This window comes from Saccostrea cucullata, unplaced genomic scaffold (assembly GCF_032062105.1).
Source record: "Saccostrea cucullata isolate Sc308-1 unplaced genomic scaffold, CSIRO_AGI_Scuc_v1 ctg490, whole genome shotgun sequence".
NCBI lineage: Eukaryota > Metazoa > Mollusca > Bivalvia > Ostreida > Ostreidae > Saccostrea > Saccostrea cuccullata.
In genome coordinates, this window is record NW_026921142.1 from 43,422 (window position 1) to 57,652 (window position 14,231).

At 33.1% G+C, this 14,231-nt stretch overlaps 1 protein-coding gene and 1 long non-coding RNA gene across 2 annotated transcripts; one reads left to right on the forward strand and one right to left on the reverse strand.

Moving 5' to 3' along the window:
• Nucleotides 1-90: 90 nt before the first annotated feature.
• LOC134259261 (equilibrative nucleoside transporter 3-like) lies at nt 91-13,991 on the forward strand. The gene is made up of 14 exons (XM_062741866.1): nt 91-177; nt 4,117-4,246; nt 5,072-5,153; nt 5,294-5,445; nt 5,664-5,758; nt 6,100-6,150; nt 6,592-6,677; nt 7,852-8,001; nt 8,413-8,443; nt 8,752-8,882; nt 9,146-9,257; nt 11,747-11,832; nt 12,410-12,615; nt 12,993-13,991. The coding sequence occupies exons 2-14, from the start codon at nt 4,185-4,187 to the stop codon at nt 13,102-13,104; spliced, it is 1,356 nt and encodes a 451-aa protein (XP_062597850.1). The 5' UTR covers nt 91-177; nt 4,117-4,184; the 3' UTR covers nt 13,105-13,991.
• Nucleotides 1,606-2,363, reverse strand: LOC134259254 (uncharacterized). The gene is made up of 2 exons (XR_009990309.1): nt 2,100-2,363; nt 1,606-1,672 (listed from the first exon to the last, which is right to left on the reverse strand). It is a non-coding gene; the product is annotated as an uncharacterized LOC134259254 (long non-coding RNA).
• Nucleotides 13,992-14,231: the final 240 nt, after the last annotated feature.

Below are 14,231 nucleotides of genomic sequence, written 5' to 3' on the forward strand. Positions count from 1 at the left end.
AATTAAAATTTAAAACTATCTCTAAGAATTTAGAAATCTAAAACAAATATTTTATGCATTTTTTGGGATTTTTTACTTTATTTTCTTCCTTCTTTATTACTGTTATTAGTCTTTCCAGAAATTCATTTCCGGCTTTCTGCATGTAAACATTGGTAAAACTCAAGGATCTGAAAAAGGGTATATGTAGAGAAATGTAGAGCCATTACAGTTTATTTTTGTTAAGAAAATTTAAAATGCAAAATATGTCATCTTAAGATTCTCCCGTGATACTGTATATTCACCCCTTTTATGCAATTTTGCAGATCTACATTACTGGAGTTAAACTTGCAACTTTAGTGGTCATGTGATAAGCCTACTGCAGGTCCAGCACAATACCCTGATAAAGGTATATAGCTTGGTAAAGCTATATAGCTTTATCAAGGTATACAAATACTTTGATCAAGGTATTTTATGTAAAGAAAATACAAAATAAATTCTTTAAAAATTTAAAAGTTGAATTATGAGTTGTGCCTTGTGGTCAGTGTGTTCACTCATGCATGAAAAGTACTTGGGTTTCAAAAAGACAGCATAAAAGAATGTCTTCTCATACTGATTTCTTTGTGTTTGATTACTTTACTTGCATGAGTGAATTTACTGACAACAACTCAGAACTCGAATTTCACAGTTTCAGAATTTTTTTTTTGCATTTTTTTTTTGTATTTTCATTACATAAAATACCTTGATCAAGATATTTGTAATACCTTGATAAAACTATATAGCTTCATCAAGCTATATACCATTATCAGGGTATTGCACTGGACCTGTACTGTAAGCAGTGTCTTTAAAAAAAAAATTAAAGGTGTAGAACATTTAAAATACCATATAATCCCTATTAACCGCCCCGGGTGCTTAGAAAATTGCGAAAAGGGGGCAGTTATTTTGGTATTCTCTTTATATTATTTAATGTCATTCTTATACTTCAAAAATTTTAAAGAACAACTAAAATAATGTCGAACTTTACTTTAAGTGAAGATAATCCACCCAATTTATGCGATATGATTCATTTTCCACTGAGAAATTGGATAATAGACAAGTTACATTTTCACTTTGTTCAAATTTTGGCAGACTTTTGATACGATTCTAGATGATTTTAATCACTGTACAGGGGGCCCTTATTTTCTGATAATTGAAAAAAGACCTAGGGGGCGCTTATAGGGGCAGGGGCGGTTAATAGGGATTATACGGTATTCAATAGTTTAGCTACCCAAGTAAGACTGTATAACAGTTACTATACACCACAGAGGGATATATTTATATACAAAAAGTTTAATCAAATTATACACAACTATCCTGGCACATTGGGTTTTTTTTTTACCTTTTTAAGAATTATCCTTCATTTATTGCAAAGTTTTAAATACATGTACAGTATTATTCTTAGAACATCTTGGGTTAGAAAGATAATTTATGCATCTGTCAATGAAATTAAATTGTAATGGTAAAGGAGAAAAATGAAACTGGACCAGACTGGTCTTTAGTCAAGCTCCCTGAATCTCCAGTCAGGTACTCTACCAACTGAGATATCTGGCCACCACTAATTTAACCAGTCGGACTGCTATATTCCTCCCCCAATATGTTCAGCAAAAACATTGAAATAAGTTGCATATTTTAGTAAAAGGTGATTCATTGACTAGGGCTGGGTATTGGCCCGAGATTTCGTATTGCGATATATTGCGATATTTTAAACTGTATTGCGATATGTATTGCAATGTTTGCAAGGTAATAAAAATGGCATTTTCGTACTATATTTACTCTAATTTACATGCAGAATGTACATAACTATGATAAGTAGCCAATACGGAAAAAAATCTTGTTCATTTCAGTTAAGTTATGCTCTGAAATGTTCCTACAACACAACTTCTGACTTCCTGTCTGGCTTAATACTGGCTTAATAACAAACTTTCATAAGTCCATTTTTATTTTTAATGACAAAATTCCCTAATCTAAGCATATTGCCAATATACCGATATTACAAAATTGTATTGCGATACGATATTTTTTGTCATTGTATTGCAATGTATTGAAATATCGATATTATTGCCCAGCCCTATCATTGACTGTACTTTCCCCAAGTGGCTCTGCACTTTGTTGAAAATTTTTCTGAGTCAGAAAAAATACATGTACAATAAAATTTTTGAAGAAAATGGACAAAAAGAAGAGACTCTCTCCATGTACGTGGTATACAACAATTACCATAACACTAGTAGTGTGGCACAATACTATGGTACACTTTGTTAATAACTACTGTGGACAATACTGAGTGCTTACTCAAAACCAGCTGATCCTCCAACACTATCAATGGAATTTACTTCCACAGAATTGGTCCACTCACCCATAGTAGATATAATCGTGTGATTTCATTTACTTAGAATCTTTTTTAGCTCACCTGAGCCAAAGGCTCAAGTGAACTTTTCTGATCACAATTTGTCAGTTGTCTGTCGTTGTCGTCGTCGTTGTCGTTGTTGTAAACTTTTCACATTTTCGACTTCTTCTCAAGAACCGCTGGGCCAATTTCAACCAAACTTGCCACAAAGCATCCTTGGGTGTAGGGGATTCAAGTTTGTTCAAATGAAGGGCCACGCCCTCATTCAAGGGGAGATAATTGGGAATTGATAAAAATTTGGTGGTATGTTTTAAAAATCTTCTCTTCAAGAACCACTGTGCCAGAAAAGCTGAAACTTATGTGGAAGCATTCTCAGGTAGTGTAGATTCAAGTTTGTTCAAATCATGACCCCTGGGGGTAGGGCGGGGCCACAATGGCCGACCAAAGTTTTACACGGAAATATACAGGACAATTCTTTAAAAATCTTCTTCTTAAGAATCACTGTGCCAGAAAAGCTAAAACTTATATGGAAGCATCCTCAGCTAGTGTAGATTCAAGTTTGTTCAAATCATGACTCCCGGGGGTAGAGCTTGGCCAAAATGACCGATCAAAGTTTTACATAGAAATATATAGGAAAATTCTTTAAAAATCTTCTTCTCAAGAACCACTGTGCCAGGAAAGCTGAAACTTATATGGAAGTATCCTCAGGTAGTGTAAATTCAAGTTTGTTCAAATCATGACCCCCGGGGGTAGGGCGGGGCCACAATGGCCGAAAAGTTTTACATAAAAATGTATTGGAAAATTCTTTAAAAATCTTCTTCTCAAGAACCACTGTGCCAGGAAAGCTGAAACTTAAATGGAAGCATCCTCAGGTAGTGTAGATTCAAATTTGTTCAAATCATGACCCCCTGGGGTAGGGCGGGGCCACAATGGCTGACTAAAGTTTTACATTGAAAGATGTAGGAAAATTCTTTTAAAATCTTCTTCTCAAGAACCACTGTGCCAGGAAAGCTAAAACTTAAATGGAAGCATCCTCAGGTAGTGTAGATTCAAGATTGTTGAAATCATGATCCCGGGGGGTGGGGGGGGGGCAAAATGGCCAACCAAAGTTTTACATAGAACTATATAGGAAAATTCTTTAAAAATCTTCTTCTCAAGAAAAGCAAAGCTAAAATTGATCATATTAATATGGAAGCATCCTCAGGTAGTGTAGATTCATGTTTGTTCAAATCATGACCCCCAGGGGTAGGGCGGGGCCAAAATGGCCAACCAAATTTTTGCATAGAAATATATAGGAACATTTTTAAAAATGTCTTCTCAAGAATAGCAAAGCCGTGATTGGACATGGGACTACTTTTAGATTTAAACTTTTGAATAATAAACCAATTTTTACTTTTTCCTAGCCAATGTGCTCAGGTGAGCGATGTGGCCCATGGGCCTCTTGTTTTTCATGTGCATACATGTATATTTATTAATCCAGCCTCTGTTGATGTCTTGAACTTTCATTGGTCGAGAAAAATACTGTATAAAACCATAGCAGAATTTTTTTTTTTAGAATAAAGATCAGATGTTTCTCCTTGGGGCATCATGCAAGTACATGTATATAGTCTTATATATGTTACATGAATGTCTCAGTAATGTTGAACTTTCTGCAGCATGTGTAGATGAAACATTGTATTACTCTCAACCAAGTATATGAGATTGTTGAAAAACTCTCAGTGGCTGAAAAATATAAACATATATTTAATATTTTACAGTTGTGAAATGCCATCTTGAATCTCTCATCATTTGAGCTTTATAAGAATCTCAATCCAGACCAGCTGAAATGGAATCTGAAGAACAAGAGTCCTTACTGCCTCGATCTAGACAACCCCCACCACCTGACAGGCTAGTGAAATATATGTTTTCTGTAATAAACAGAAATCAGACAATACATGAACAAAGAATGCTTCATTTCTAAATTAATCTGTGTGTAACTTTAGAAAAATCAGAGAGATCTGTAGAGGATGAAAGCAAACTATGGAATTTTCTAGTACAGTGTATATGTATATCATTTGCTGAGATTTACCAAAGTTGGTTTAAATGAAGTGGGAAAACAATTATGAACAAAATACTTGATTTATTATATCCCTGATTGGTTAGGGAAGTGTATGCAGTGGCAGATTGATCCGAGGTGGGGGGGGGGGGGTTATGGGGGTTGCAACTCCCCTTTGGATTTGCAAAACAGAGAGAAAGAAGAAAGTCCCTAGTTTTTGTTGTGTTTTCACTGTAGAAAATGTTCAGTGAAAGGCTAATGTTAAAAATGTATTTTAGAAAAATCGGTTGTGAAAACAAAATGAAAACCCAATCCTTTTACAAAATAGGTATTTTGGGTTCTGAGATTTATTATTTTGTTTTTCAAAAACTTTCAGGTAATCCATACAAGTATTTTCCCAGGTTGATCAACCTCCCACTTTTAAAAACCATGCTCCACCCTTTATCCTATTGACTTATTTAACTACATGTGTATGTAAAATGTACATTTACATTATAATAACTCTTTTCCTCTTCATCCCCACCTTTGAAAAATTCCTAGATCCGCGCCTGTGTATGAGTATTTTACTTTAATTCCTGAAAGTCATTAAAAGCACCAGTATAGTTAATTACTTTCATAATGTTACAAATTCCATTGATTTTTAAATTTGTTCATTTTTTTTGGACTTCTTGATACAGGTTTAATGCCATTTTCATTGTGTTCTACTTTATTGGTATTGGGTCGTTGCTTCCTTGGAATTTTTTTATTACTGCAAATAAGGTAAGCACGCCTGAAATTAAAAAGCTTTTTAAAGTTATCTTGAAAAATCTAATTCAAATTTACTTTTCTTTCTTAAATAATCCATCATATTACACAGTAGAAAAGTGGAAAAGTTTATATATGACTTTTTTTTTCTGTAGTATTTCCAGTACAAACTCAGGAATACTTCTCTTCCCTGGGATGATGGATTTTTTAAAACTGATCTTCAGTTCAACTTTGAAAGCTCAATTACAATTGCATCAACTGTGCCAAATGTTTTGTTTAATGTCATCACAGCCATTATGGCAGCCAGGTACACTATATCTAAATTAATTTGATTTTTATAATAGAGAGTTTTGAATATGCTGTATCGTGATTATGAAATGGTTTGAAAAAAGTTTTCGCCATGAAAGAAAGACATCTATGTATGTTTAGATTAACTGGTCAAGAGATTTTTTTAATTGAAAGGGGAGGGGTAGTGGTAATATCAATATTCATTGTTTTAAACTTTGCATATTTTGAATTTTTCAGAATTCCGCTGAAAGGGAGAATGGTGTTTTCTAATGTTACTGTCGTAGTTTTATTTATGATTACTCTAGCATTGGTAAAAATTGACACTGACCACTGTAAGTATACAGGTCTCTTTCATATTCATTGCAAGATATACTGTAAACATTTTCATTTTCATATTTATAACATTCATTTCTGAGGAAGAATTTTTAGAAATCATTCAAGAAATAGATGTTGAAGATAATTTGAATTTTCTGTCAACAGTTTGATGATTTTTTAGTTCATTAAAGTTTGAGCAAATAAAATTTAAATTGCAGTACTTATGATTGTATTAAACTGTGTACATATGTAAATTTTTTACAAAATAACTAGTTATCTGTTTCATAAATTCCTTTTTATGCCGGAAAACAGAGTGTGGTGAACATTGATAAAATGCATTTTTCCTTCCTATTTTCAGGGCAGACAATTTTTTATTCCATAACTTTGTTGTCAGTGGTTATTCTGAGTGGTAAGTTAATGTGTTTTTTCATCTATCTTTACTTTACTAAAGCTCTATTTTCTTTTACATGTACACTGATTTTAGATGGGTCATCTTAATGTGACTTAGCCCATTGATGAATATATTCCCTAAAAATTCTGTTCCCTTAAAACTCTGTTCAATATATTTTATGTGATATATGTAGATCATGCATGGATTCCTGTTGTAATTGTGACTAGTGAATTTGACAAATTAGATTTAATAGACGTTTTTTCCCTTATGCTTCTTATTCTTTTACCCTTCAGTTTGAGTTTAGAATTACAGTATATTATAGATAGAATCATGAACGTCTTTTTAATTCACTAAAGCATTTCAAGATATAAAGTTTCATGAGGCTAATGATATGCATCTAATTATATTCTTTTGATGGTTATCATGTTTAAAACATATGTTGATAATGCTTACTTTCAGCTGCAAGCTCTGTGTATATGGCTTCCATGTTTGGCTTAGGAGGGATGTTTCCTATCAAGTACATGCAAGCTGTCATGAGTGGACAGGTAATTCTTGGGCTTTTTACTCCATAATTTCTGGTTCTCCGCTTTTTTGTTTACAAAGCAATATGTCATCAGTCAGTGTTTTCAAGAGACTACATATTTATTGGTTTTTTAGCTCACCTGAGCCGAAGGCTCAAGTGAGCTTTTCTGATCACATTTTGTCCGTCGTCCGTCCGTCTGTCTGTCCATCTGTAAACTTTTCACATTTTCGACTTCTTCTCAAGAACCACTGGGCCAATAGCATCCTTGGGTAAAGGGAAATTTAAATTGTGAAAATAAAGGGCCAAGTCTCCTCAAAAGGGGAGATAATCAAGAAAAGACAAAACTAGGGTGGGGTCATTAAAAAATCTTCTTCTCAAGAACCACTGGGCCAGAAAAGCTGAAACTTATGTAAAAGCATCCAGGTGAAGTGTAGATTCTAAATTGTTCAAATCATGGCCCCCGGGGGTAGGGCGGGGCCACAATGGGGAATCAAAGTTTTTCTTAGAAATATATAGGAAAAATCTTTGAAAATCTTCTTCTCAAGAACCACTGGTCCAGAAAAGCTGAAACTTATGTGGAAGCATTCTGGGGTAGTGTAGATTCTAAATTGAAAAAATCATGACCCCCCGGGGGAAGGGCGGGGCCACAATTGGGAATCAAAGTTTTACATAGAAATATATAGGAAAAGTCTTTGAAAATCTTTTCAAGAACCACTGGGCCAGAAAAGCTGAAACTTAAGTGGAAGCGTCCTGGGGTAGTGTAAATTCTGAATTGTTCAAATCATGACCCCCTGGGGAAGGGCGGGGCAACAATGGGGAATCAAATTTTTACATAGAAATATATAGGAAAAATCTTTGAAAATCTTCTTCTCAAGAATCACTGGGCCAGAAAAGCTGAAACTTATGTGGAAGCATCCTGGTATAGTGTAGATTCTAAATTATAAAAATCATGACCCCCCCCGGGGAGGGCGGGGCCACAATTGGGAATCAAAGTTTTAAGTGATTGCTATGAACACAAAAAAGTTTAATATTTAGAAATCTGTTAATGCACAATAAATTTAAGCGTTCAAGAGGACTTGCGCCAAGGGCGCTAAAAGAAGTAATGCTCCATATTTTCTCGTTTTACAGTACACTTATCTCACTTTATTTAAACAACTCTGACTTTCATTTATGTGTGAATGACCACTTCCTTTCAGGCTGTAGGAGGAGTGTTTGCAGCTGTGGCCAATATTTTATCAATAGCACTCAGCGGGTCTGATGAAAGAGACAGTGCTTTTGTGTTCTTTACTATAGCAACAGTGACAAGTCTTATAGCTCTAGTGGGATACCTTACTCTCTATACAAATGTAAGTCAAGAAAATGGTACGATTTTTTAAAAGTCAAGTGGATTAGTTCAAGTACTTTGTTCTTTGCAAAAAAAAATGTATTTGCATTGCGTAATGCATTGAAATTTATATTGATATCAATGATATGCCATGTTTATGTATTTTGATTTTTGAATGAAAGTAATTTCATGATGTCATGTACATAAAACTGTTAAGAGTTAAACAGGAAAGTGCCATCGTAATTCTACTAATTTGCCATAAACTGCATGCATCTTGCATCTCGCAGTATTATTGCTTTTGAATTTATGCCCATTGCAGGAACTTGATTGAAGATGCTTATAACATCTTTCTATTCATTTTATATGCATATTCAATCAATGTATACTTCTCTACACTTATAGATGTTATTTGTAGTTTTCTATTGATTTTCAGGATTTCTCAAGATATTACATATATTATCAAGGTAAGGTCATTCAAATAATGATGTTCAATTATGATATACATGTACATACATGTATTTTTATACATTTTCTGTTTTACTTAAAGTAATAAAACTTCAGTTTATGCAAGAATCTTTTACAAGTCAGTTAAGAGTAGGCTCAAATACTTCAGTAGTTTTACCTTGCTTTCTCATTCAATGGATACATACTGAATAAAATATAGTTTAAATAAATATATCATTGTAAATGAGAACAGAATTCATGTAGTATTAATTAGCTCTATTGTTGTACATTCCTGTCATCCAGTAATATATTGTTGTGACATTTTCAGAGGAGCAGGTAATATCTGTTAGTCCACCTGAAGAATCTGAGGAGGATGATACAGTTGTTTTGAACAAGGAAAGCAGTGTACAAAATACCAATACAGACACTAGATCACCTTATCGAGTTGTTTTTGAAAAAGTAAGAAAATATTTTTTGAATTTCTCACAATGCTGTTCTAATAATTGAAAATTTAACTCACATCATAGGTTTATTAGCTGTGTTATATCACTAGGTTGTGAGCTACCAAAGCAATTTATGATACTGTTTAAGAAATTTCTGACAAGGTTAACTACAAGATTACCTATTAAATTTTTATATTTTAGGCCCCATACTGAATGAAGTATAGGTAAACTTGTACTGGTTTTGCTTACTGTTGTAATCCTTTTTAATTTCCTTTCTAGATCTGGCTGGACAGTTTAGGAGCAGGCTCTGTGTTCTTCGTCTCTCTGACATGTTTTCCTGCCCTAGCTTCAGCTATCGTGTCCACTATGGATGTCTCCAGTGTCTGGAAAGGTTTGTACTGAAATAATACTAAAACAAGAAGTAAGAAGGTACACATTTATTGTAACAGGAAACAAAACATATCAACCTTGAGTAACAAAAGTTATATTACATGTACTAGAATAAGATTTAATTGTAAAATGTTGATGTCCTCAAATGGCAATTCATAATAAAGGTTTAAGTTTCTGAAAAGCAAGTCAAATTTCAAAGGCAAGACATCAAAAATGTTGGTACTCTAAGAAAGCCCTGTTCACTAGAAATACACCTGTGAAGTATGAAAGCCTCAGTGCAAATTGTTCAAAAATTATTGCCATGAATAAGTTTTTCAAAGTACACTATGTATATCAAACTCCAAGGTCAAAGGGTCAAAATTAAAGCTATATATGCCGTATTAGTGTTTTATTTTAAAAGTAATAAATATATGCGGTGTCTCATCAAGTTATACAAGTTATATACTTTCTGCAAATAAGACAATTCCACTCCATCACTTTTAAAAGTTATGAAATGTTATTTGGTAAAAATTATTTTCTCTCCGTGTCGGATAAAAAACCGCCTCTTATTGAAATATTCATGATCACGTTGTCTCGCATGTTTACAGCAAACAATGGTCCAATCTCGTGAATGAACCGAAAAGCATGATGGTCTACTACGTTTTTACTACAAACACGTGAGTTAGGGATTGTCAATATTGAGAGCACCTCATAGTTGGTTGCTTTTTGTACCGAGGAATAATCACGTGCAATTGTCTTTTCAATGGACATTTTCGGTTGGGTGAACTTCTACAGCTGTCAGCGACTATGGATAAAGAAGTGTGGAAACCATGTTGTGCCAAAATGAAATAACCAATACAAACAAATTATATAATTTGATCAATCAAAATGTTATTAGATGCATTCGATTCTGCATTTCTTAATGGTTCAAAACAACAAAAAGTATTCCACAGAATATAATGTATAAATCTGCACGTCAATATACCGAATGCCAAAACCAGAATACTACTAGATAATATAATTATATTCTTTACATGTGAACCACAGTAATTCTGACCCCTTGAAAAAAATATAAAAAATCTTGCAAGTAGGTTATCAGCATTGGCTCAGGCTAATTCGAAAGTGAAATTTGGAGTTTGGTAGTAAATTGTAGTGAATGAATAAAATTTAGTAGTGAAAGATATTGGAACCTATTTTACTTGTCAGATTTCTTCGAACTAGTTGATTTTTATTCTAACTGTTCTATCCCCCCACCCAATTTTAAGAAAACGATGCTACCTACCTGAATTAATTTTTCTTAATGGTGTTCATCGAAATGCTTGGTTGTGCTCTCAAACTGGAATAGTTTTTAGAGGCCTGGAATTCCTTGACCAATTTTATTTTATTAGCCCAACTATATTTCTAAGAAGGCAAGATGTATGGTATGTAAGTTTCATCTACATATGTTATGTAGTTCATATTAAAAAACGGAAAGGGATAATTGACGATATCCCATTCAGGGTGTAAACATAGCAGTTTAATTACTTTCCATACATTGTATTTGACATAAAATATCTTTTGCGCATAATATGCGCTCCATACTGAAGATCAGTAAATGTTCACCCAACCGAAAATGTCCACTAGCAGTACAGCACGGGGAAACTCTAAACAAACGACCTGTACAATGGAGTGGGGAAAACTTTAATTTTCATCATTGTTAATCATTTGTATGCAAATATGAGCATGGGATTAATAGATAATAATGTATATAATGCATCAAGTCTTTCTGAGAGCGATTAAAAAAACTAGCCTTTTTGAAAAACACATGTAGTATTTTATGTAGTAACACATAGATGCATTAAATGCAACTCATTGAAGTGATTGGTCTATTTGTGTCCCTCACTGAACAGACGTCACAAAAAATATTTTCCTCGACCTGATGATTCTCGCGATGCATTTCCCGCGCACATGCGCAGATCCAGGATAAACGTCAGTCCTTTATAAATATGCATGAGAATATCATGTTCTTTTCCTGACTAGTACTTTGTTAATACCGAATAATACTTCGTCGAATTTGCAAGAATGCTTCATTTTTGGTAGTTATCATACTCCAGAAATTTTTGTTCGGTTTCAGCTGTGCAAAAATACTGTTTAACACGGCATACATATCTTTAATCAGGCCAAAAGTACAGGAATAGAGGTGAAATATGAAAGCCTTATCACCAACCATCAAAAAGTTATGGCCGAGGTAAAACATTTTCAGAGTAGGTCAAACTCAAAGGTCATGTTTTCACTAGAAATGCATAAGTAAAAATATGAAAGTCTTAACACTACAGTTCAAAGTTATTTTCAAAAATGGGTCAATCTCCAAGCCATATAACAAGACCGATATAAATATATAATGTACATGTACATACATGTATATCTATAGAATTTGCAATTTACCAAAAATAATTGGGTATTGGGAGTGTTTTACATTATAAATTAATGAGGACAAAAAGCAATTAATGTGACATTTTTATGTAATTACAGATCAGTATTTCAGTGCAGTTGTATGCTTCCTTCTGTTCAATATGGGAGACTGGTGTGGGAGGGCTACAGCTGGTGCCATTAGATGGGTAAGATTTTATCTGGAATATACTTAAATCAAATTTTATTCAAAGCCTTTCAAAGGAATCTTATTTTCAGGTAATTACACGTGATAGTATGTTCGTGAAAATATCATTCTCACATACATTACTGGTAGTATTTCTAAAGATTATATAAAGCAGTAACTTAAATTCTTGAAAATTTTGTCTTGCCAATAAAGAGTAAATGTATATCTCGTGAAAAAAATATGCTGTGAAAATTAAATGATGTATGAAGAAGCTCCGTTGAAAATACAAAGGTTCTACTTTATATAAGGACATGCAGTATGTATGCATGATTATATTCTACCCAAAATCTCCATCTCCTCCCCCCCCCTCCCCCCTTGGTTCAGTCCTCTTTGGGGACCAACTTGGTTTGTACTATATACAGGTTATTTTTGCTCCATGTTATTTTCATATATCGCACAACCAAACAATTTCATCCTGTTTTTAATTTGCCCAGGCATGGTTGTGATGAAAGAGAATTGCCTTCTTCATTGTAAATATATATAAAATACATTGGAATTGCATATGCCCAAGAACTTAATAGATTTTTTTTATATTTCAGCCAAATGAACACCATAGAAAGAAAATTCTTCTTGTTTGTGCAATAAGGATAGTCTACATTCCACTTATCATAATGTGCAACATTCAACCTAGAAAGAATGAAAATTGGACAGTATTTAAGAGTGATTTTGCCCCTTTGGTATTCATTCTTACTCTTGGACTTACCAATGGATATTTCTCCACATTGTGTATGATGTATGGGCCAAAGTAAGTATAAATACAGACATATTTATTATGATTGTGAATTGTCTTTCAAATCAAAAATTTTCTTTGTATTACATTTTCATATGTAATACAAAAATTTACAATATTAACTTGTTATTCATATATGAATTGCAATAGATTAACATGTTTACAATATGGAGTACCTTGCATCATGATGTCACAATAAGAAACATAAATTTGATCCTTTTGCAAAAGACACAGCATAAAATCAGTGTAAAGACAATCTTCAATAAATATTTGTTGAATGATTGCTTAATTGTTTGTCATGTTTATGGGTACATGTTTCTGAAATATTCCATCAAAATAAATTTAGTAGTAAAATTATTATGATTGTTAACATCTTAAAATTTATATTTCAGGAGGGTAGAAAATAGATATGCAGAATATGCAGGGACGTTTATGTCGGTTGCTTTGACAGTGGGATTAGCTGCTGGATCACTTCTAGGGTTTTTCCTGATAAGGATAGTGTAATTCTAGTCAGCTCAAAGACAATGCTAATCTAACAAAAAATCTCTTCTTTAATTTGGCTATTTCTGTCTTAATAATAAATGCTATTAGTAATCTCACATATTCAAGGATATAAAATATCTTTATTAACCTGGACATTTGATCATATATTCTGTGGGTTTTGAATCTCCTTATAGACCTTCTTGAAACATTATTGATATATGTATTCGGTTATTTTATTATATACCTAATGTGTATCACTCAATTTTTACTGTTGATTTTTTGCAATCTCAAGTGACATCGTGATCCGACTTTCCGGATCACCACACTGTGGTTTTCTGAATCCATATCACCACTCTCTGAAACTCATGATTTAGTAGACAGAAATATGACGATATTTTTCTTGCGCGTTAAAAAGTCCCTTGTTATTATGCTTTGTTTTATGAATAGATATTATACAATTCATCTGTTAAGTTTTATTTTGCTAGTTATAAGGGGTATATAATAAATTTTTCATTATAACGGTAACTTGATCCGAAGAGCCATATCACATCTCGTTGACAGGCGCGGATCATTATATTAAACTCAACGCTTCATGTCTCCTTTGATCTGATGATCCGCGCTTGTCAACTCGACATGATACGACCCTTCGGATCAAGTTACTGTAATGATAATAATATATATGTAAATAATCTCTTATTTAGAAGGATACAAAATCTCTTCAACATGGACATTTAGTCATGTATTCTGTTGGCTGTGAACCTTTTAATACGAGATTTTTTTTAAAACCTTATTGATATTTGTCTCGTGTATTTGTATAAAAGTGTAAAGGAATGATTTTCAGCATTCATTTTTGCATGGAGGGATTTTTTTTTATTGTTAACTAAAAAATTAATAAATTTTCAATATAATGAAAAGTCTATTGTTATTTGTGTTTGTAAGCAATCTACCATGATTTTACTAAAAGTTGTAAAACATGCTTTTTAAAATGATTGAAGAAAATCATTGAACAATTTTGAGGTAAAGGTGGTTTTTTGCATATGTGTATATGGACTGGTCAATCTAAATAAAATCTGAATTTTTGGTTGGTTACCAAAACAGATGTCTTTTATTGGATCATCACATTGTGGGTCCATTATAAAATGTCCTTA

Bases quoted from the DNA above. Each gene is read 5' to 3' on its own strand.
- LOC134259261 (XM_062741866.1), top strand. From the start codon at position 4,185: ATGGAATCTGAAGAACAAGAGTCCTTACTGCCTCGATCTAGACAACCC. The intron at 5,759-6,099 runs GTAAGTATACAG...TCCTATTTTCAG, and splicing joins AAAAATTGACACTGACCACT to GGCAGACAATTTTTTATTCC. The intron at 6,678-7,851 runs GTAATTCTTGGG...ACTTCCTTTCAG, and splicing joins AAGCTGTCATGAGTGGACAG to GCTGTAGGAGGAGTGTTTGC.